Genomic DNA, 21,520 nt, shown 5'->3' with positions numbered 1-21,520 from the left:
ACTGCCGTCTGGTGGGGAGTGTCTACTTAGAATTTCTAAACCCAGCCAGAAATACCTTTGAAGGGTGAAGTGAAATCAAGACTTATTTTCCAGGATACTGAGAGAATTCTTTTTTTCTGTCTTAATCTTAAAAGCATTAGTGGGGTTTTTTTTTGGTGGGGAGGGGTTGTTTTGTTTTATATTATAATAAATTCATTTTAATTTTGATGTTTTCATAATTGAGAAGGATGTATACCCATGGGGACCGTCGATTAGGATAGGAGAGCAGAGGCGAGAGGGAAGGTTTGTGAGACAATTGCTTCCTTTTTTTTTTTACTTCCTGTGTCTGGGGGGGGGGGGGGGATAGAAAGGGAGAGGGCTGCTCCCAACAGCCCAACCGCATCCCTGCCTGGAGATGGGGGCTAGCCACCCAGTGTCATCCCAGAGTTCCCTATGTGGAGCGTGTTCCAAGTGGTTATGATGGTTCTGAGATACTGTTGGTTTCATTATTCCAAGGTTGAGGAATAGTGGCCGAGTCCCCCCTAGAGTCTCCACTCTCCTAGATACTTAAAAGCGTTAGTAAGAGGGTAATAAATAGTGAACCAGCGTTGAACCCAGAGTCTGAGTACCTTCACACACGGAGGGGTTGTCGGGGAGGGGAGGATGTAGCTCCACGTAGCCGGCCTTTGACGGAGGGTGGTGCTTTTGCACGACTATTAAATCCTGTGACAGCAAAGCAGGATGTGACCAGGATTAAACAGGGACCAAGCATTGGGATTCCATGTCTGTCCAGTGGCTCTGCCTCTCAGTTATCTCTTTAAAGAAGTACAGAGAGTAGAAGAGAGAGAGAGAGAGAGAGAGAGATCTTCCATCCCTCTTCACTTCCCAGATAACTGCAGTGGCCAGCCACGACTTACCCAGGGCTCCGTCCGTGTCTCCCGCGTTTGGGCCGTCCTCCGCCGCTTTCCCCAGGCTGTTATCAGGGACACTAAGCAGCACCCTGGTCTGAGAGACTAGGATGAGTCTCTCCCTCTTATATTCCTTGTCATTCGGCTCCTAAAACAAAGCTAGTCTTTTGTCCCCTGCATTTTTTAGGGTGTGGTGTTGGCGGCGTTTCTGTGGCAAGACCTCCTAGTTCACTTGACCCTCAGTCCTCCCTGTGCAGTGGCGTTGGTTCTAGAGGTCTTGAACACTTCCTACTCGGTTGTAGTAAGCAGTTGTTAAGTTTTTAAGACACGTAGTCTTGTAGTTATGGTTTCTGTTTTAATGGATCTATCCCTGTGAATCAATGAGTGAAATGACAAGGTGTCAAATTCACTCATTCTGCAGGAGTACTTGGGGCAAAGACAAAATGCAGCTGGCCACAAGGTGATGGACGTTGAGCCTGCGGCTGCCTTGGGATACCAGTATACTATTTTTTTTTTTTTTGTACACCTCAAGACTTCTCAAATTTTGTTTGAAAGACCTGCTATTTGTCTCAGTTAAAGTGAGTGGATTTCTGTTAAGGCCGTCTGAGGATATAACAACTAGGAGACGCCGTTCCCTTCAGCCAGGGTGGCTGGTGACGCGCTGCTGGCCGTGTCTGGCAGCCATGTCCTACAAAGCGCAGCCGTCTGTAATGCTGAGCTCTGGCAGGGCCGCGTGTGTTCCAGCCTGCTGTGGAAGTCAGCTGAACGGTGAAACCGTGTCCTCCCTTTTGGAGACAGGTCCCAGAGCTCGGCAGTTAGCTGGTTGGATTCCTAGTTGGCAGGCTGGTCCTTGTCATTCAGTGGTTGTAGTGGATCGTTACATCGATGCTGAGCAGTTCAAACAGACAGACTAGAAGTGTGTTAAGGACATTGCTCTAGGGTGACAGCCCTGCGTGAGTGCTCAGCAAGGGGGATGGGTGAGGGTGATGGAGAGAGGCGGGGCCAGACCACATCAGGTCTGTCAGAGCTGAGAAACGGTGAAGTGACTAGACTAGTCCCAGTGCCCTGGAAGCAGGATGTTCAGTTTTTGCATAATTAAAGAGCAAGGGTTGGGAACTGAACCCGTGTCCAGAAGAAGCCACTCAACTGAGGGGCTGTGGGAGTGGCGCCCTGAGACTGGCCTTCCGTGGAGATGAAGTGGCTGCTTCCAGGGGACTTAGAAAGTGCCTGGCACAGAGAAGATGCTTCAGCAGTGGTCCAGTCCTTCTGTAAGAGTACATGACTCCAAAGTGCACTGTGTCCCAGTTACTCTAACTGCCACTCATAGGGGTCGCGTGTTGTCCGTGTTCTGTAGAAGGGGGCCTACCACACCACTCCACCCTTGAAGGAAGCTCCTGTAAACTTGCTCTGTTCAGCACTGCTCGCTTACTGGCTTGTTTCAGGAGTTGTGGATTTGAGCAGTGGAGAGATCTCCCATCCACTGATTGACTCCCTAAAGGGTTACACCAGTCAGGGCTAAGCCAGGACCTCCACCGGCCCAAGCACTTGGCCTGCTTCCACTGCCGTCCTGAGCGCATTAGCAGGCAGCTGGGTCACTAGTGGAGCATCCCGACTTGAACCAGCACTCTGCCTCACAATGCCAGGCCCTCTTGTGACCCATGTACAACGCCTGTCATTTCCTAGGTTATCAACCAGGGAGGCATCACCTGTCACCAATGTGAATGGCCTGGCAGGCCACCCACTGGTCGTCCTTAAATAACCAATTTCCAAACAGAGAAAACCTAGTGTGTGGTGGCTGCTCCAGCTTTGACTCAGCAAATGCCCCGAAGTTAGCATCCTCAAAGCCTAAGATATGCCAGCTTGGACAGCATTCAGCTATGGTCATCACTTCAACAATGGAGCTAATTTAAGCTTGTTCCTGCAGCACTGGGAAAGTCATTGTAAATAAAAATGCACGAATTGGGAGAAAAAACACTACAAAGCGCTCACACTCCAAATGTTTCAGCCTTTCGATTTGGTAGCTCTCTTGTAGGGTTGATTGTCGTGTCCCTGGCGTTACACCAGACAGAGTGCAGGCAGCAGGGCAGATAAACACAAGTTGCCATCCACACGGATCACGTTTGCAGAGCAGTGCGACATGGCTCAGTCCACACCAGAACTCGGCGGGGTTGCTTGTTTCTCTCTGAGCACCTCCGGCCCCGGATGCGGCCTGCTGGTCTACGGTGACCCTCATCCTGTCTTGCTTCCTGCCCCTTTTGTTTTGCAGCAGTCCTCGTCTTCCAGCGGCAGCCTGTTTGGCTCTGGAAGTGCTACTAGAGGGGGCGGTTTCTTCAGTGGCCTTGGAGGCAAACCCAGCCAGGACGCAGCCAACAAAAACCCATTCAGCTCTACCAGCGGGGGCTTCGGATCTACAGCCACCCCAAGTAAGTGGAGAGGCGTGCTTCCCAGTCCGCCGTCATCCGCGTGGTGTTGGGAAGGCTTCAGGGGCAAACACAAAGCAGGAGCGGAAGGCGGCCGTCCCTCCCGCCCTAGAGCGTCTGTTCGCCGCTTGCCTTTTGTTTTTGCTATCTTGGTCAGCTGCCTCGTGCAGGCACGGAGGACAGGAAGTGTTTTCCCAGGCCTCGCTGTCTCCTTCCTGGCTGTGAGAGACTGCAGGCCTGGTGAGCCCGGCAGGACAGACAGGGTGCTCGGGAGCACGTAGAGTGACGTCGCTTCACTGCGTCTTTTTATTTTTATTTATTTATTTTTTTATTTTTTAAGATTTATTTATTTATTGGAAAGTCAGATATACAGAGAGGAGAGACAGAGAGGATCTTCCGTCCGATGATTCACTCCCCAAGTGAGCGCAACGGCCGATGCTATGCCGATCCGAAGCCAGGAGCCTCTTCTGGGTCTCCCACACGGGTGCAGGGTCCTAAGGCTTTGGGCCGTCCTCGACTGTTCCCAGGCCACAGGCAGGGAGCTGGATGGGAAGTGGAGCTGCTGGGATTAGAACTGGCAACCATATGGGATCCTGGCGCATTCATGGCAAAGACTTTAGCCGCTAGGCCACACCCCAGCCAGCTTCATGTCTTGTCCCTGCAGTTGGGTCTGACTTTCTCTTGAAGCTGTGTGTGCTTGTTCAGCTCAGCAGCCTTTTTGTTAGCTTCTCTGCTCGTCTGCTGCTGATGGCAGTGGCGCGCAGCATCTTGGCCTTCGTCTTCCATCTGGGGTCCTGCAGCTGAAACCGCCCTCATCCTCTGGGCCATGTCAGATCCCAGGGAGTCACCAGCTTGGGTGGCAGCTGTCGCCCCCTCCCCCCGGGCTTCAGCTGCACGGCTGGATTGAAGCCAGGTCTGTCCTTCACACTGACCTGCACACGGCCAGCCTGACGGCTCCCACGGGGCCTGGAACATTGACTCGTAGATAGAACCAGTAGTTCCTTTCGTAGCGTTTGTGCCACAGACTGCCTAGTTCTGAACCTGCCCTCTTCAGCATGTCCTGAGGACATGGCAGTGCCAAAGCAAGACAAGCCAGAGGCACCAGAACGTGGAGTGGGTGTGTTCTGTGCCCACATTCCAGCCTTGGCAGGACTGCTTCTCTCATCTTCAGAGCTACTCGCCCCTGGCGTCATTTAAAACTCGGCACCTCTGTGAATTCTACCGTTCGTAGAAGGACCCGCTGCCTCCTTCGGTCTTGGCACTGTAGAGTCAGTCTCTGAAAGACATGTGGGACTACGGATGCACAAGCTCTCTGGCGATCATCTGCAGGTGTCCAGAGCTGTCTCTGGAGCTGTTGTTGAACAAAGTGTCGTGGACAGTATACCTTCTGAGGATGTGTCAGCTTCTCATTTCAGTGATTTATAGCTGCAGTGAGTGGGGCCTGCTGTCTGACACTACTTGTATCTCATCCATATCAGTGCTGTATCAGGCGTCAGTCCCTGGTGACAGGTGCTTCTGCCAAATGAGAGCCCACACAAGAGAGGGGTGGGCTGTGGGAGCGCACACAAGATGCTGCTTTGAACTGCACTTGCCTCCTCCCCTCATGGTGGGAGTCGTCCACTAGCTCTGAAAAGACAAACATAAGTGAAGTAGGCTCTTCTGCCGTGTACCACTGTCCCGCCAGCCCAGGGGCTATCTTCCCACATTTTCAGCAGCCAGAGGCCGTTTTAGGTCCATCAGGAGAGAATGGAGAAATGTTCCCCACCAGACAGCTAGGGAGAAACAGACATCAGTTAGTGCCGCTTTGTTCCAGAACACCTGGAGTGGACAGCGTGTGCAGGGTGCTGCCCATGAAGCTGATGGTGTGGTGCTCGGAGTCTGTGCCAGTGAAGACTGTGTAATTTTTAACCAGTGATCTATGTGTAACTATTCGGGGCATGAATGACATGGAAAAAGTTCAGGGAGATGAAGGGAAGTTATTTTGTCCTTTTGTTTGAGAGGCAGCATTGTGGAGAGAGCATCCATTCGCTGGTACAGATGGCTGCAACAGGCAGGGCTAGGCCAAGGCAAAGCTAGCAGCCAGATCGGCCATGTGGATGCAGGGCCCCTGTCGCCTAGACCATTCTCCACAGCTTCCTCTAGCCATTAACAGTTAGCTAGATCTGAAACGCAGCAGCCGGGACTTTAACTAGTCCTGTGTGAGCATTGCAAGTGGTGGCTTTGCTTGCCATGCCGCGACGCCAGCCCCAGGGAGTGGTCTCTCCTGAGTCCTGTGCCCTGCACTCACTCTGTTCCTTGTGTCTTCCCCACACAGAGACGGCCTTGCAGGGTCAGAGATGCCTGACTGGGTGGGACAGAACACAGCCTGCCTGTTCCCTGTGGGTTACCTGTCCATCGCCCGTCTGCAAACGTGCTGCTCATTCTGCTGTGCCAGACCAAGAGGATCTTATAGACAGAGGGACAGGGTCCCAGAGTCCAAGTGGTCTTTTGACTTTCCAGGAGTTTGTGCTTGCCGACATTTCCCCAATAGAATCATTTTACCTTTCATTTCCTGTGATTGTGCCAAGAAACTGTAGCCTCTAATCTTGAACTTGCATTTGTTTTGCTCTCTGGGATTTGGCATTGGGAACACAGCCGACCAGACCAAACAAAGGGATTGGCTGAGAAGCCTCTAGCCCACATCATAGGACCTGGCACTGCTGGGGTCACAGCCAGCCTCAGACCAGCTCGCTCAGGGGAGTGTTCGGTCAGCTCCACAGGAGGAGAAGCCATCCTGGACCCCGACTTGCAGGTGTGGGGTCAAGGGAGGGCATCCCTGCTGCCAGGCTCACCTTGGCAGCTGCGATCTGTTTTGCAGTGGTCATGATGACGTGCTGGGGCCCTGCTGGCAGCCAAGTCCCCGACATGAGGCCATGTATTTTCCTCGTCAGGTGCTGTGGATCCAAGAGTGTTGTACCCAGAAGGAGCTCACGACCTGGGGGTCCTGGGGGTGCTGGAGTCTGATGAGCCATTGCTCCCATATCACTCCCTGAACAGCCGCCACTGCTCCCCGCCCTCACAGGGCCCCCCACACACACTGCTCCCCGCCCTCACAGGCCCCCCCACACACACTGCTCCCCGCCCTCACAGGCCCCCGGACACACGCTCCCCGCCCTCACAGGCCCCCCCACACACTGCTCCCCGCCCTCACAGGCCCCCGGACACACTGCTCCCCGCCCTCACAGGCCCCCCCACACACTGCTCCCCGCCCTCACAGGCCCCCCCACACACACTGCTCCCCGCCCTCACAGGCCCCCGGACACACGCTCCCCGCCCTCACAGGCCCCCCACACACTGCTCCCCGCCCTCACAGGCCCCGGACACACTGCTCCCGCCCTCACAGGCCCCCCCACACACTGCTCCCCGCCCTCACAGGCCCCCCCACACACACTGCTCCCCGCCCTCACAGGCCCCCCCCCACACACTGCTCCCCGCCCTCACAGGCCCCCCCACACACTGCTCCCCACCCTCACACACTGCTCCCCGCCCTCACAGGCCCCCCCACACACTGCTCCCCACCCTCACAGGCCCCCCCACACACACTGCTCCCCGCCCTCACAGGCCCCCCCCCACACACACTGCTCCCCGCCCTCACAGGCCCCCCCACACACTGCTCCCCACCCTCACAGGCCCCCCCCACACACACTGCTCCCCGCCCTCACAGGCCCCCCCCACACACACTGCTCCCCGCCCTCACAGGCCCCCCCCCGACACACACTGCTCCCCACCCTCACAGGCCCCCCCACACACACTGCTCCCCTCCTCTGCTTTCATCTTCCTGGAGCGTGCCATCTGGCAGTGTGCAGACCCCGATAGGCTGTGCTCTGTCCCACCCAGCGGCAAGCTCAGCACACATCTCCCTTCCCGTTAGCCAGTGTCTGAGCATCCACCCCGTTTCAGGACGGCCTTGCCCCACTGTGGCAGGGAGCACAAGTCAGTTGTACTGAGTCACCCTGCAGTCAGCCGCGTCCCAGCGCTGTTCACTGAGCTCAGGGACAGCTCAGCCGGCACGGCCTTGGCTCTGTGCTTTCTGCCAGGCTTGCGTTTCTTGTAACAGACAAAAGAAAATAAGCAAAAAATACATACTTCCTACCTCATCTTGGTCTGTAGCTGCTGGTTTTGTTTTTGTCCTTCAGTTCTTGGAGCAGATTCGGGGTGTGGCTGAGGGAGGGGTGACCTGCCAGATGAGCACAGCGAGTCCGGGGCTTTCACACGGCCTCTTGGCAAGAGGGAAGCTGCCTGGGGGGTTCGTGGCCCTCGCGGCCTCCTGCAGCCACTCCGGCTCCTGTTGGCTAGCAGTAAGGGGGAGCATGTTGGTATTGGAAAAGATTTTGTATTTGAAAATCAGAATTTGAGAAGTGGAGGGGGAGAGGCCGATTTTCATCCCACTGGTGGGCTCCACAAGCAGCAGCAATGGCCTGGCCAGAGCTTCCACGTGCGTGGCAGGGCCCACACACTGGGGGCATCTTGCAGGGAGCAGCGGGACTTCGCTTGGCCAGTCCAGGTGCCAGCAGTGGTGCCACACTTTCTACCGGAAGCATTGTACTTGGCTTGGATTTGTGCTGACTTGATTTCCCTAATTGGTGTTCCTGTGAAGCCTGCACAGGAGAGCAGGTGGCTCACTCCTGGTGTGGGGTCAGCCCAGGCCACGGACACACGTGGTGGGTTTTCACCCAGAGCCTCTTTGTGAGCCAGGCCTTTCCCTGCCTGTCATATCATGCCAGCATCCATGACCCTGGATACCAGCGTGAGTTGAAGCTTCTCGGGGTGAGAAAGTCAGAGGCAGAAGCCTTGCGCGTGGGTGCATGGTGGAGCCTCCCTAGCTGGGCTGCCGTGTCGCTCCGTGGTGCTGGGTGCACTCTGCCTAAGCACGCATGTCCCTCCTCTCTCCAGATACCTCGAACCTGTTTGGCAACAGTGGGGCCAAAGCGTTTGGAGGCTTCGCGAGCTCGTCGTTTGGTGAGCATAAGCCGGCTGGCACCTTCAGCTCGGGCGGAGGCAGCGTGGCATCCCAAGGCTTCGGGTTTTCTACTCCGAACAAAACAGGTAATCTCCCCTGTGTGTCTCCCGGGGTGGGTGGGTACGTGTTCACTTGAGTGTGAGCACCTGCGAGGCAATGGCTGTTGAATGCTTCTCTCCAGGGAGGACAAAGCTGCTTGTCCTGCCCACGTAGACTGACCCTCACTGCGTCACCTTGGAGGTCTCCTCCTGCTTGGGAGGTGCACAGAGCACACACTGCTGCTGAAGAGCACCTAGTCTTGCTGGTACTTGTTGACCAGCAAAGGAGGCGACACTGAGGTGGAGCAGGAGAGCTCGGTGTTCCACGTCCAGGTGCCCGTTGCCGTGCTGGTCCAGCATACAATGCGCTGTCCCTTTTTCCAAATGGCCATTTTTCCTTTTTGCTGCCAGTGAATGCCCGGCAGCACAAGTTCTGGCAGGCCTGTCTGTACAGGGGCCTTTCTCCGTGTCTCTGTCCCGCACGGGCTGATGGCCTGCCTCTCTGGATCCTGATGGAGACAGTGTGCGGAAGACTGTCTTCTAAGGAAAGGGAGTGGTGAGAGGCCGTTACTGGACAAGTCAGCTGTTAACGCCAGTTCCCTGTGAGCGAGTGGCAGGTGGCCTGCCTCTTCTTGTGGTCACTTTGAAATGAGGCTGTGTGCCACCACACCTAGCCAAGGAGCTCCCCTGTGAGGACCCCCAAGGACGCACTGTGTACCACACCTTCCACAGAATAGACCGCAAGTGAGCGCCACACCCTCCTTTCGCCATCCCCACACCCGAACACACAAGCACCAGTGTGTCCCGCGGCTCGGAGCCCTCAGAAAGGACTGAGCGAGTCGGCTCCCTGCGTCACTGAGACCTGTCCTGTGTTTATCTGTCCCAGCCCTAGAAGTGCTTGTCTTGGTGCTTCTGCTTTTCTCGTCTGTGGCCCCCACCCTGGGTTCATCACGCTGCCCTGGATTGGAGAGTCCCACCCTTTGTTTTTTTCAGTGTCCTCCGATCAGATTACTTACCCCAGGAAAAGCCCCCAGATTGAGCACCCTGCCTCCGGCGTGCCCGAGCGGGGGGCTTGCTGCAGAGGCGGTACAAGGGACGTGCCCTGCTGCAGAGCTGCGCGGGCCGTCCACGCGCTGCTGTTTTCCCCCAGGCCCCGCCAGCACCACAAAGGAGGACAAACTGCCTGAAATCCCAGCATCGTGGAGCAAGGATTTCAGTCAGGTGGTCCGCCAGGATCTTTGCAAAATACCCATGGTATCACCTCCTTCAGGAAAACAGTGTTAGGCGCTCATCTGCTAGAAGTCAGCCAGGAGAGGACTGCAGGCGGAGGACCTGACAGGTCCTGGGGACCTCACTGCTGGCCCTGGCCCTCGGGGCCCCCGTCCTGTCAGTTGGTGACACCGAAGGGGACAGAGGGTACACAACGGGTAGTAGGGAGCGTGTAAGTCATGTGGGGGGACGCGTACAGTGAGCCTTCCCCACAGCTGACACGCGGGGGACCAGGAGAGAGTTTGCGGTTGCCTCTTGTAGAGAAGAAAATGCGCGCAGCACAGCGCGGGTAGAACGCAGCTCCTCCCAGCACCAGGCGGTACTTCCTGTCTCCCGGAGCAGGCCCAGACCAGGCGGTCTCTGGTTTCCTCTAGCTGTGACCCAGATCCCTGGCCTGGGCATTTCTGTGCACCTTGACCCTGCTGTGCCCTGTCCGCTGACTCTGTGTCACACTGACTGCTCACTTTTCACTCACCTCCCAGCAAGACTAAACGATACTGGGTCCGGCACTAGATAAACCCCCAAGGTCCAGGAAGAGAGTGCAACCAGATCCGGATGAGCGTTCAATAATTCAGTTGCAAGGCTTTTTTAGCACTTTTTTGTTTCCAGTCTGTTATATTTACGACCAACAGTCTCATTATCATGGCTGAAATTTCACTCAAGGTTTTAAAATGCTGAGTGTTTACCCACACGTGAGACAGCAGAAGGTCCGTCCTCGGCTGTGCAGGTGCTGCTGGCGACCACCAAGCTCGTGATTGGGTCGTGACATGCAGGTGTCTGGGGACTCGCCGCAGCTCTGTGTCCTTCCAATTGCAGAAACTGGCAGTGTGGTTATAATGAGCCTCTCGGAACACTCACGTCCCGCGGCGGGAGAACAGCTCTCGTGCCCTTGATTGTCACTTGGCCACTGGACGCCCCTCAGCATGGTCGCTAGCCCAGCACTCGTTGCCAGGGCGTGCAGGTGTGCCCGCAGGTGCACGGTCACCAGAGCCTGCTGCCTTGGCAGGGCTTTTCCCGGCACCCTGGAGGCTTGGGATCCCTCTCAAACAGGAATTGCCCCAGGGCCAACTTCCCACCCTGTCTGTGACCATGACCGTGACCTGACCCTTTCCTGCAGTCACCTGTGCCAGGCCTTGGCCAGCCTGTGGCTGTCAGCCGGTTCTTGCAGGTGCCAGCTGATTGTGTGAGATTTATGCAGCCGCTGGGGACAGCTGGGGCAGGCCGTCCCCCCCACAGGGAGGGAGGGTAGAGGCCAGTGGAAGCCATGTGCAGCCAGCAGGCTGTAAATAAATAAAAGCTCCTGGCTGGGTACCTGCAGGTGCCTCTTGCTGTCTCTGCTGTGACCCCGTTCACAGGTGCCAGAGCAGACTGGAGCCTCGGATTTGTGGTATGCATTTCTCCACAGCCAGATCCTGTACCCTCACATTAACCGTGGCGTCTGGAGAGCAGTCCCCAACAGCTCAGTGGGGGGAAGGACTGCCAGGCACCAGGGGCCTCCGTGGTGGGCCACTCGCTCAAGGTGTCACAGACTGGCCAGTCTACCTCCACATGGGATTTGGGGCTCTCCCAAGCAGACCCCAGACTCCTCTGCTAAAAGTTTTGGGTTGGCTTTATTCCCGTGGTTGGTTGAAGGTCGGTGTCGGGGTGTCTAGCCTGTCTGCCCTCCTGTGATGCGGTCTCACTGCTCAATGTCTTCCTCTCTCCTTTCTTCCTATTTCTGTTTGCCTCTGTTTTGCTCAGGTGGCTTCGGTGCTGCTCCAGTGTTTGGCAGCCCTCCTACTTTTGGGGGATCCCCTGGGTTTGGAGGGGTGCCAGCATTCGGTTCAGCCCCAGCCTTTACAAGCCCTCTGGGCTCGACGGGAGGCAAAGTGTTCGGAGAGGGCACTGCGGCCGCCAGCGCAGGAGGATTCGGGTAAGCCATGACGGGGTGCCAAGGGTCCCCCCCGGAGCAGTGCTTTCGTCTGAGGAGTTCTCAGTTTCCCCAGCTCCTGCTCAGGTCCGCAAGCCAGGCTCGGGGAGAGGGGTCTCCTGGTCCTTTCCTGGGAAGCCAGGCCCTGCTGCGCGTGGAAGGTGAGGTTGGCCATTGAGCCACGCTGGACATCACACGCCGTACTGTCCTGCTGGGGCTGAAGGAAGGCAGATAGCCACAGGTTCCTGTGTGCTCCATGTCAATGTACCTCACAGCAGTGGCGCAAGACAGGAGGGATGCCGGCAGCCGGATGAGCTTGGACAAAGAGTGCAAGTGGGTGCAGAGGCGAGCGCCCAGCCAGTGCGCTGGCCTCGCTAACCCCATTCAGCCAAAGGCTCCACTCTTACAAGTCATCCCCTTCAAAACCTCCTGGGCTTGTGCCTAAGGGAACTAAGGATTTTTTTTTTCATTACACTTTTTTGAATATTTGTTTTTATTTGAATGAGTCAGAGAGAAAAAGCTCTTCCATGTGCTGGTTTACTCCCCAAATAACAACAGCCATAGCTGCTTTGGGCCAGTCTGAAACCAAGAGCCAGGAGCTTCCATTGGGTCTCCCATGTGGGTGCAGGGACCCAAGGCTTTGGGTCGTCCTCTGCTGCTTTCGCAGGCCACAAGCAGGGAGCTGGATGGGAAGTGGAACAGCTGGGACATGAACCTGTGCCCATGTGGGATCGTGGTTCTTTAAATAGGCTTAACCTGCTGTTATACAGTGCCAGTTCCAAGGAAATTTTATGAAGCTGATATATATATATAATGTAAAATTGACCATTCTATTAAAATACTTATTAGAGACTGCTAGTTACTTCTCAAATGCCCATCAGCCAGGGCTGGGTAAATCTGAACCCAGCATCCCAGAACTCACCAGGACTCCCAAATCAACAGGAGGCCCCAGGTGCTTGGGCTGTCCCGGCTGCTACCCAGGGCCACCAGTCAGTAAGAAGCTGGACTTGGAAGCAGAGCCGAGACCAGAACCAGGCAACACCCCGACCGCCGTGCCCAGCACCCACTCCTTTCCTCCTCGTGTTTCAGGCATGCAGTTCAGAAGACACGGATAGCTGGTTAGGCCATTGCCTGCAGTGCTGGCTTCCCTATGGACACCAGGTTTTTAGATTTTTTTTAAACCTTTTACTATTGTTTTATTTTGATAATATTTACATAGTTGATTAGAACACAAAGGGTCAAGGGCTACAGGAAAGTGGGTGAAGACCATTGCTTCTACATTCTCTCTCTCCCCCCCCCCATCTGGGGTAAGGGAGGAGATAAAGGGAGAAGCCCCACCCATCCCAGGTCCGCGATGTGGGACATGCTCCAAGGGCCCTGCTCAAGTAGTTTTCATAGCTCAACAGTTCTGAATTGCTACCAGTCTCACCATTCCAAGCATGATGAAATCTTCAGAATCCACTGGCTGACATAGTCCACCTTAGAGTCTCCATTTGCCCAGAATTTCACTGCCAACCGGTGGCTGGGGTAGTTGATCGATTTGTTCTGTCCTCCATCCTCTGTTGTGGTACCAGGTGTCCTCTGGACTGCCATATCCTCCATGTGCACCTGGATATGCTGTCCACTGCTCCATTTAAGCCACTGAGGAGACCCAGCTCTGACCCATGCGTTCCACAATCAGACCATGGAACCTGCAGTTCTCTCATGGTTCTGAGTCTGGCAGTTCAGTTGGAGGGATCTCCATAGAAACTTCATCTGAGGTGATTCTAGACCTGGTGCTTATGTGTGCTCACCAATACAGGGTCCGGCACAGTCCATCACCCCAATCAGCTGTGCATATGCTCGTAGTTGCAATGGCTGGGTCAGTTCTGTCTCCAGCCCTGTCTTTTACACAAACCAAGCCTGGTCCACACCCAGACACAGCTCACACTTGGTTCAATATGGGCAGAGACCTAGACTAGCCCATCCTACACCTACCCTGGTCCTCCAGAGCACCAGTTGGTGCTGGAGTCTAGCCCAGTCCACACTTTTTGGGCGCCAGTTCTTATCCTGGCTACTCCACTTCTCATCCTGCTCCCAGCTGATAGCCTGGGAAGACGGTGGAGGATGGCCCAGGTGCTTGGGCCCGTTTGCCCGCATGGGAGACCCAGTGGAGTTTCAGACTCCTGGCTTGGGTCTGCCCCAGGCTCAGTCGTTACAGCCACTTGGGTTGTGAGCCAGCAGGTGGAAGATTCCTCTGCTTCTTCGCCTCTCTCTGTAGCTCTGCCTTTCAAATAAGTTATTTCAGTGGATTCACGTTGTTGTGACACATACCTCCAGAACGTTGCCATCTTGAAGAATTAGACCGCTCTCCTCCCCCACCCCCCAAGTCCTAGGGTCCTGCTGGTGCCTTTCTGTCTCTCCGAGTTAGACTGCTCAAGAGCCCCCGTGTAAATAGAGACCCTGGGGAGAAGAAGGAAAGGTACTGACACGTTGAGCACCTTGTTGTCTGCTGGGATTCTTCTGCCTGGGGGTCCCGCCCTGCAGTGCTAGGCCGGGTGCAGTGCTGGACACCAACAACATGTCCCTGCTTGGGAGGCAGAGGGGTTAGTGGGGCCACTCCGCCGTCCAGGCCGCTCCTGCTGCCCGTGCGCAGCCTCATGGAGAGTGCCACGTGAGGGGCTCTGGGACTTCAGAGCAGCCTCGACCATGCCAGCAAGTCCCCCAGAATGTCTGGTGACGACCACAGCATGCCTCCTTTGCTGGCTGTGTCAGCACTGAAGGAGACTCCGACACTGACCCCCAGTACTAGCGTCAGGATGGAGTAACTTTTCATTTTGGGGGAATCAGTCGTGTAGTTGGCAAGATGGCAGCGTCTTTATCTTGAAAATGAAGTGTGATATTTCATACCTTGCCTCTCCCTGAAAGAGGCTTGGCCAACTGACACAGTGGCATAGCAAGTTAATCCTCCGGCCTGTGACACCAGCATCATAAACGGGTGCTGGTTCACGTCCCGATGCTCCCCTTCTGACCCAGCTCCTTGATGATGGCCTAAGAAAGCAGCAGAGGATGGTTCAAGGCCTTGGGTCCCTGCGCTCACGTGGAGAGCCCAGAAGCTCCTGGCCCCAGGCCAGCCCAGCGGTGGCCATTGCTCCTGCTTGCAGTGAACCAGCCGATGGAAGATTTGTCTCTCCTCTCTCTCTCTGCAATTCTGACTTCCAAAAAACAAATCATATTTTTAGAAAAGTAAAGAAAAAAACAAGGAGGCTTGGATATTTTAAGGGAGTAAAGCAAGATAGGGAAATTGGGAAAGGAGCCCCAAGGGCCTGCCTAACCTAGACCTAGTGTCAGAGCTTGGTGCGCCCGGCGGCCCCAGGAAAGCCCACAGCCCGCTTCTCTGCCGCCATGTTCTTCCACGAGTTGGCTCGCCCTTCTGTACCCTGACATGCTGCTGGGTTCCATTTTTCTGGAGCGAGGCTGGCAAGGACTGGCTGGCTTCCTAAACCTCTGAACCAGCATGCTGGGCCTCAGGCCTGATGACAGGCTGGGGCAGGAGCAGGAAGGAACAGGCCCAGGCCTGAGGAGCATGTGCTTGAGCGCAGCCCCGGGCAGCTTTCTTTCTGTTTTTAAGTTTAAAAAATGTTAAAATATTAAAAATTTGTTTTATTTATTTGAAAGAAAGAAAAAGCAAAAGATTTTCCATCCACTGATTGTCTCCCCAAAAGGGCGAAGCAGCCAGGAACCCCACCTGGGTCTGCTGCGTGGGTGCCAGGACCTAAGCACACAACTCTGAATGAGAAGGCTTGGGAACTGGAGGGGAAAGCGGGCAGGGCGGGACATAGAATGGTAGGAAGGCAGTGTTAATCCAGCACTGAGAGTCCCCTGGAGTCTGGGCTCCCATTCTGAGTTGGAAAAGGATGGTGGATAAATGAGAAATCCTGGGACTGAAGAGTTGTCGCAGACGGCCAAGAGGCAGGCCGTCACCTCGTTTGCAAACGCCCCGGAGCCCAAGCTGGCCTGCGACGGCCACTGCTGGCCTGGCTGCGTAGCCTGCTGCAATCCTGTGCTTTTCCTCCCGAAGCCCAGAGAAAAGTTTGCTCAAGGTCCTAGCCTTGCTTCTCCCCCGGTGTCGCCTCAAATTACGTGTGGCAGGCTTCCTGAGGCTCGGGATGGCAGGCCCGGCCGGGAGGCCACGGGGCTCACTGTCCGTTCCTCTCTTGAACCCAGGTTTGGGAGCAGCAGCAACACGGCCTCCTTCGGGACGCTGGCGAGTCAGAACGCTCCCACCTTCGGGTCACTGTCGCAGCAGACCCCTGGCTTTGGGACCCAGAGTGGCGGCTTCTCCGGCTTCGGCTCCGGCTCAGGAGGTAGGCAGCGGGTGGCATTCCCTGGCAGGGCCCAGGCTCCCAGCCCTTTAAACAAAAGCAAGTGCTGCCTCCCCAAAGGAGTGAGTGTTTTCACCTCACTGCTCATTTTAGGTTTTTGAAAGCTAAAAGTGATTGAAAAAAATCAAATGTTCTTTTTAGGTTTTAATTAGACTCGTACTATTATGCTATTTCTTACTGAAAGAAATGACTGACTTGATTTTTTCATACGATCTGAGAGCTCTACCAGGTAGAGGGGGGGTTTCACTGGGAGCTCAGGAGGTGAGCCAGGCGTGGAACTGCCCGTCCTGCTGGTCGGCTCAACTCAAGCGCCAACAGAAGCAGAGTGGCAGAGCCCAAGCAGGCAGGTCAGGAACAGTGGATTTCACAGCTCATAGCCACTTCAGGCACCATTTTGTTTTAAAATCCAAACCAGCAGGCTTGTGCGGGCACAGCGGCTGTGTGTGCCTGTCCTGTCCTTGCAGCAGAATCGGGGTGCAGAGTTTCGGCGTCATCTTCCTTTGCCAAGAGTTGTCTGAGGTCCCTGCAAAGGGACAGAGGGCAAACAGCCAAGGTCTTCCCAAGGAGATGGGTGTGAGACCCTCTGCCTGCAGCGGGCGTGGGGACAGGGCAGGGCGGGACATGGCTCCTGCATGTCCCAGAGGGTTGGGGCCAAGGAGGCACCAGGGCGAGGAGGCACCAGGGCTCTGGGCTCTCGTGTTGCCATGTGACTGACCCTCTGCTCTCTTTCAGGATTCAGCTTTGGCTCATCCAGCTCGTAAGTATCCTTGTCCCTTTTTGGTTCTGACACTTGGGAAGTTCAGGCACTGAGTAAGAATGGCAGGGTGCGTGCTAGCTGATGCAGGCAGCAGGTGCCGGGCCTCATCTCGGGGTCCAGGGCTCAGAGCCAAGGACGGGGTGGGGGTGCTTCTCCTGGGCTCCTGTCAGTGGCTGCAGCTTCCTGCTGGCCACAGGCTAGGGCCCATCCCTACGTCCCCCTGCACTTCAGGGCAGAGTCTGGGTGGGGTGAGGGCTGACCGCCTCTCTGCGCTGCCTCCCTGCAGGTCCGTCCAGGGCTTTGGTGGCTGGAGGAGCTAGGAGATCGTGTCCTTCCGGTTCCTGTGAGCAGCTGCGGAGCAGGCTGATGGTCCCCTGTGGCACGGACGCCCGAGAGCTGCAGAGCCAGGACCGCAGATGCCTCGTGGCTCTGTTTTTTATATTTTCTGTTGAGCTGCCCCTGCAATTAAAGTCACTGTGTTTCCAAACTGTGTCTGGTTTTTTCTGGTCCAGCTAAGGAGAGCGGTTGGAGAAATGGTTCTCTGTGGTGCCTCGTACTGCAGGATGTGCTCACGGATGGCACTGGAAGTCGTCCCCTGGCCTGGCCTGGTGGGCCTCGGGCCACACGCAGAGGAAGCAGGGGCCGGCAGCACTGCCTACTTCTGGGGTGTGTCCCTCTGCCATGGCTGTCAGGAACCTCAGTGGGCCAGCCCCGACTGTGGGCAACATAGCAGGAGCCTGGAGCCACTGGAATCTCGGGGCAGTAGGGCCTGAGACAGTGCCCCTGGGATGAGACGGGCAGGCAGACAGTGCATGGCAGGGTGCAGCCCCTCCCACGGCTGTGTGAGCCTCGGACGTGGCTCTTGTCCAGCCTGCGGAAGAGGCAGCCGCATAGGTGAAGGTGCCATTGGTCACTCGATTTGCCCCAGTCTGCTCAACACAGTGTTGACACCTGGGCTGGACCCTGGCATGCTATTACAGCTGCTGCCAGCAAGGGGTGCAAGACGCTGCCCAGTGCGGGTTGGCTCGGCCTATAGGCACAAGTTCGGTTGCTAAGAGCCCTAACTTCTGTCTTGGGACCCAGGCTTCCCTGGACAGTTGCTAACAAACAACAGCCTTCTCATGTCAGGGTGGCTCCAAGCACCTGCCTCGCTCTGGGCCCACACTGTGACGGCGCTTTGGCTGGGGGTCCCAGCAGGGACCCTTCTAAGGGCCATGTGGGTATTTATGACGTCATTCATGGGCCATACAAGATGCTCAAAGGTTAACCTGCTGCAGGTTTGGTGAGTATCAAGTCCCAGCTTGCAGTTACCAGAGGCCAGATCAGCACTTACTCCTGGTTAGACCTTTCCATGTTGGAATTTGTATTTATGGGCCCAGCCTGATAGCCTAGTGGCTGGATCCTCACCTTACACACACTGGTTCAAATCCCAGCTGCTCCGCTTCCCATCCAGCTCCCTGCTTGTGGCCTGGGAAGCAGTCGCGGACGGCCCAAAGCCTTGGGACCCTGCAGCCGCATGGGAGACCCGGAAGAAGCTCCTGGGTCCTGGCTTTGGATCGGCACAGCTCCGCTCACTTGGAGAGTGAACCAGTGGACGGAAGATTGATCTCATTCTCCCTCCCTCTCTGCAAATCTGCCTTTCCAATATAAATAAACATTTTTTTATTTTTAAAAGCTGTTTGTTTTTATCAGAGGGGCAGATTTGCAGATCTAGCCACTGGATTACCCCTGTCCAAATGTCTGCAACGCTGGAGCTGAGCCAATCTGAAGCCAGGAGCCAGGAGCTTCTAGCTCTCCCACACGGGTGCAGGTCCCCAGGGCTTTGGGTCACCTTCAACTGCTTTCCCAGGCCACAATCCGGGAGCTGGATGGGAAGTGGAGCATCCAGGACACAAACCAGCTCCCATATGGGATCTGCTGTGGGATTTCCTGCTCCAATTTTCACATATTGGTAAGTTTGTTTCAATGAAAGTTCGGCACATGATGGTTTTTGTTTGAATCAATGAGACATTCTTGGTTTTGGCAGTTTGCCTGGGGAGGCTGGCCCACAGTGACACGTCCACTCTTCCTTAGGCAGATTTGTGGGGTTCCATCCTGCACCTGCCTCGGCCTTACCTGGGACTTGTGTCCAATGTAGAGTGAGCAGGCTTCATCCGGGAGTGCTGGGTCAGCAGACCTGCAGGTGGCCTGGACACCCAGGGGGCACAGGGAGGGAGACCAGTATGCTCTGTGGTCTCGCAAGCTCTGCCCTGCCAGATGCCGGGAGCTGCCGGCAGAGCTGAGAACTGAAATTGGGCACCAATGTACATGGAAGAGCTGGCACCTTGCTGCCCCGATCACCTGAGGCCATTGGCCACGACGCAGTGTCCCCATGGCTCCCACTGGCTCCGCTCTCGCCGGTTCAGATACAGGATCATCTCATGACGGGCTTTAGGGGAGCCATGGAACTGGAGCCGCCAGGATCCCAACTCTGCCCTTGGCATGCCATCCTACCCACCAGTGCCCCCCACCCCAGGCCCGTCTTCCACCCCCTCCTTCCCCTAGAGGTCCTTTTTTATAAATAGAAGCTGGTCTGGCCTAAACCCTTGACCTCACATTCTCTGTGCTAATCCCCTGTCGAGGTGGCATGCGACATCTCCCCCTGCCCCGGTAAGGCCCTGTCAGCTGTGCTCAGCCAGATAACACTTGGACCCGAGCGGAATGTGCAGCTGGCATGGGAGCTCCCTCCGTGCTTTTTTGGGGTCTCTTACAGCAGCGGGTGGCAGGGGTCAGCTAAGCCAGCCCTGATCCGCGGAAGCCCAAGCTGCCAGGATGTCTGGGAGTACAGCTGGCACGCCTCGAGCAGATGACAGCAGAAAGATGGAGTCGGGGTGAGGAGGGGCCACAGACCCCCGGGGGGCATCCCAGCCCTCCCTGATTTCTGTGTAACCCGGGAAAGGAGGGCTGGGGGCAGTCCTGCCTCTCCCAGACACAAAGGCCACAATCGCTCTGTCAGAAGGCAGCACGGGGTGGGTTTGCTGTGGTCAGGGAGCGCCCTGGCTGCCCCGCTCCTCATCTGGGTAGAAGTACAAGTCCCCTTGCTTGTGGGTGTGGCTCAGCTGGTGCCCAGAGTGCTGTCCCGGCCCTGCTGTGTGCCATGATGCTTCTTTTTTTCTGATTTCCTGTGGCTCCTAGGGTCGAGTCAGCAGCAGTTGGAGACAGGGCACAGCCACGCGGGATGGGCTTAACCCTGACCTTCCTCAGCTCCGTGGCCAGAGCAAAGCACGTGGCCTCCGGTGTCCTGGATGTGGAACACAAAGCAGGAGAGACTCCGTGGGCATCTGCACAGCATGAGGTGGGACGTGCAGCGCCTGGGCGGAAGCAGCCTTCAGCGAGGCCTGCTGCACGCCACCAGCTCTGGCCTCGCTTCCACCTGCTGCAGCTGCAGCCTGGTGGCGCCTCGTGCCTGGCTGTCAGGTGTCCCGGGACACAGCCTGTCACCTGGGCAGGGGCTACCCTTGTGCCCTGCACCTGCGGTGGGGCCGTGACTCTGTGTTGACCCGGGCAGAGGAGGCCAGAGCGAAAGGACTGAAGGGCCACGCTGAGAAGTCCCTTTGCTCTGTTGGCAATAACCTTGACTGCTCCCACCCAGCAGCTCCAGAGTGTCCAACCCCACTTCCAGGAACATGCTTCCTTCACAGTTCATCCAGAGAAAGGAACTTTCCAGAACTTTTTTTTTTTAAGTTTTATTTATTTTCATGAGAAAGGCACATATACAGAGAAGAGGAGAAACAGAGAGGAAGATCTTCCGTCCCATGATTCACTCCCCAAGTGACCGCAACAGCTGGTACTGTGCCGATCCGAAGCCAGGAGCCAGGAGCTTCTTCCGGGTCTCCCACACGGGTGCAGGGTCCCAAGGCTTTGGGCCGTCCTCGAGTGCTTTCCCAAGCCACAGGCATGGAGTTGGATGGGAAGCAGGGCTGCTGGGATTAGAACCACTGCCCATATGGGATCCCAGCATGTTCAAGGCAAGGACTTTAGCCGCTAGGCCACGGCGCCGGGCCCACTTTCCAGAACTATTAGCAGAAGACACAAGTTATGCTGCTGTCTGGCCCGGTGCTCAAAAAAGGATCTGGCTGTGTGAGCAGGCCAGCAGTTCCGAGGGCTCCTCCCGACTTCCTGTGCCCCAGGCCCCGCAGGCAGCAGCCCCTTCTCACTGGGTTTCTGCAAACTCCAGCAAGACCCTGGGAGGAAGAGCCCAGGCACCCCCTCACTCTCTCCTACTTCATCTTTTCATTGATTTCCCTTTGTAGTTGTTTGTTTCTAAGCTGTATTTCTTGGAGCCAGCGTTGTGGTGTAGCAAATAAAGCCACCACACAGGATGCCGGCACCCTGTGTGGGTGCGAGTTGTGTCCTGGCTGCTCTAGTTCCTATGCAGCTCTGCGCTGATGGCCCGGGGAAAGCAGCCACGGGCAGCTCGCGGGCTTGGGCCGCACGTGGTCTGAGCTGGGGCTCCTGCTCTTGCGGTCTGTCTCTCCTTAAAGCATCATTTCCCCGGCCGTCAGGCTCCTGGGACCTCATCCTGACAAGTGCAGCTCAGGTCCTGGGGCCAGACAGCAGTGGAGCCTCCTCGCATGCCCCACCCCCTTTTAAACTTTGCTTATAGTACAGCTGCAGTTCATCAGATGCCCCACATGGACTCAGGTCTTCAGCGTTATCTAGTCGAACCCTCCCAGCTAAATGTGGCAGCCCGCCTCTTTCAGGCAAGAAAGTGCAACCCAGCGAGGAGCCGATTTTGCCGAAGTTACATGCCAAGTCATTCCTAGGGGCAGCACAGCACTTCCACCCTGTTCCTGGCTATCACCCGTCTCCCCCAGGATAGCTGTTCAAATCAGAGC

The 21,520-nt window shown here is 56.2% G+C and overlaps 1 protein-coding gene across 3 annotated transcripts in view; it reads left to right on the top strand.

The window, feature by feature from the left end:
• The window catches only part of NUP214 (nucleoporin 214), a 73,912-nt gene extending 56,782 nt beyond the window's left edge, over positions 1 to 17,130 (top strand). For 2 of the 3 annotated variants that reach the window (XM_040963840.1, XM_040963838.1), the window contains exons 31-36: positions 3,154 to 3,310; positions 8,240 to 8,392; positions 11,354 to 11,525; positions 15,729 to 15,868; positions 16,619 to 16,643; positions 16,930 to 17,130. In XM_040963840.1, the coding sequence (XP_040819774.1) occupies positions 3,154 to 3,310; positions 8,240 to 8,392; positions 11,354 to 11,525; positions 15,729 to 15,868; positions 16,619 to 16,643; positions 16,930 to 16,963 (681 nt within the window). In that variant the 3' untranslated portion in view covers positions 16,964 to 17,130. The remainder of the gene's footprint in view (positions 1 to 3,153; positions 3,311 to 8,239; positions 8,393 to 11,353; positions 11,526 to 15,728; positions 15,869 to 16,618; positions 16,644 to 16,929) is intronic. The other variant, XM_040963839.1, reaches the window with a different exon arrangement.
• The last annotated feature ends 4,390 nt before the right edge of the window (positions 17,131 to 21,520 follow it).

Source organism: Ochotona curzoniae, unplaced genomic scaffold (assembly GCF_017591425.1).
Source record: "Ochotona curzoniae isolate NIBS_2020 unplaced genomic scaffold, NIBS_Ocur_1.0 scaffold_3208, whole genome shotgun sequence".
Lineage (NCBI taxonomy): Eukaryota > Metazoa > Chordata > Mammalia > Lagomorpha > Ochotonidae > Ochotona > Ochotona curzoniae.
The sequence above is the reverse complement of the archived record's forward strand: the minus strand, read 5'-3'. Positions and strand labels throughout refer to the sequence as shown.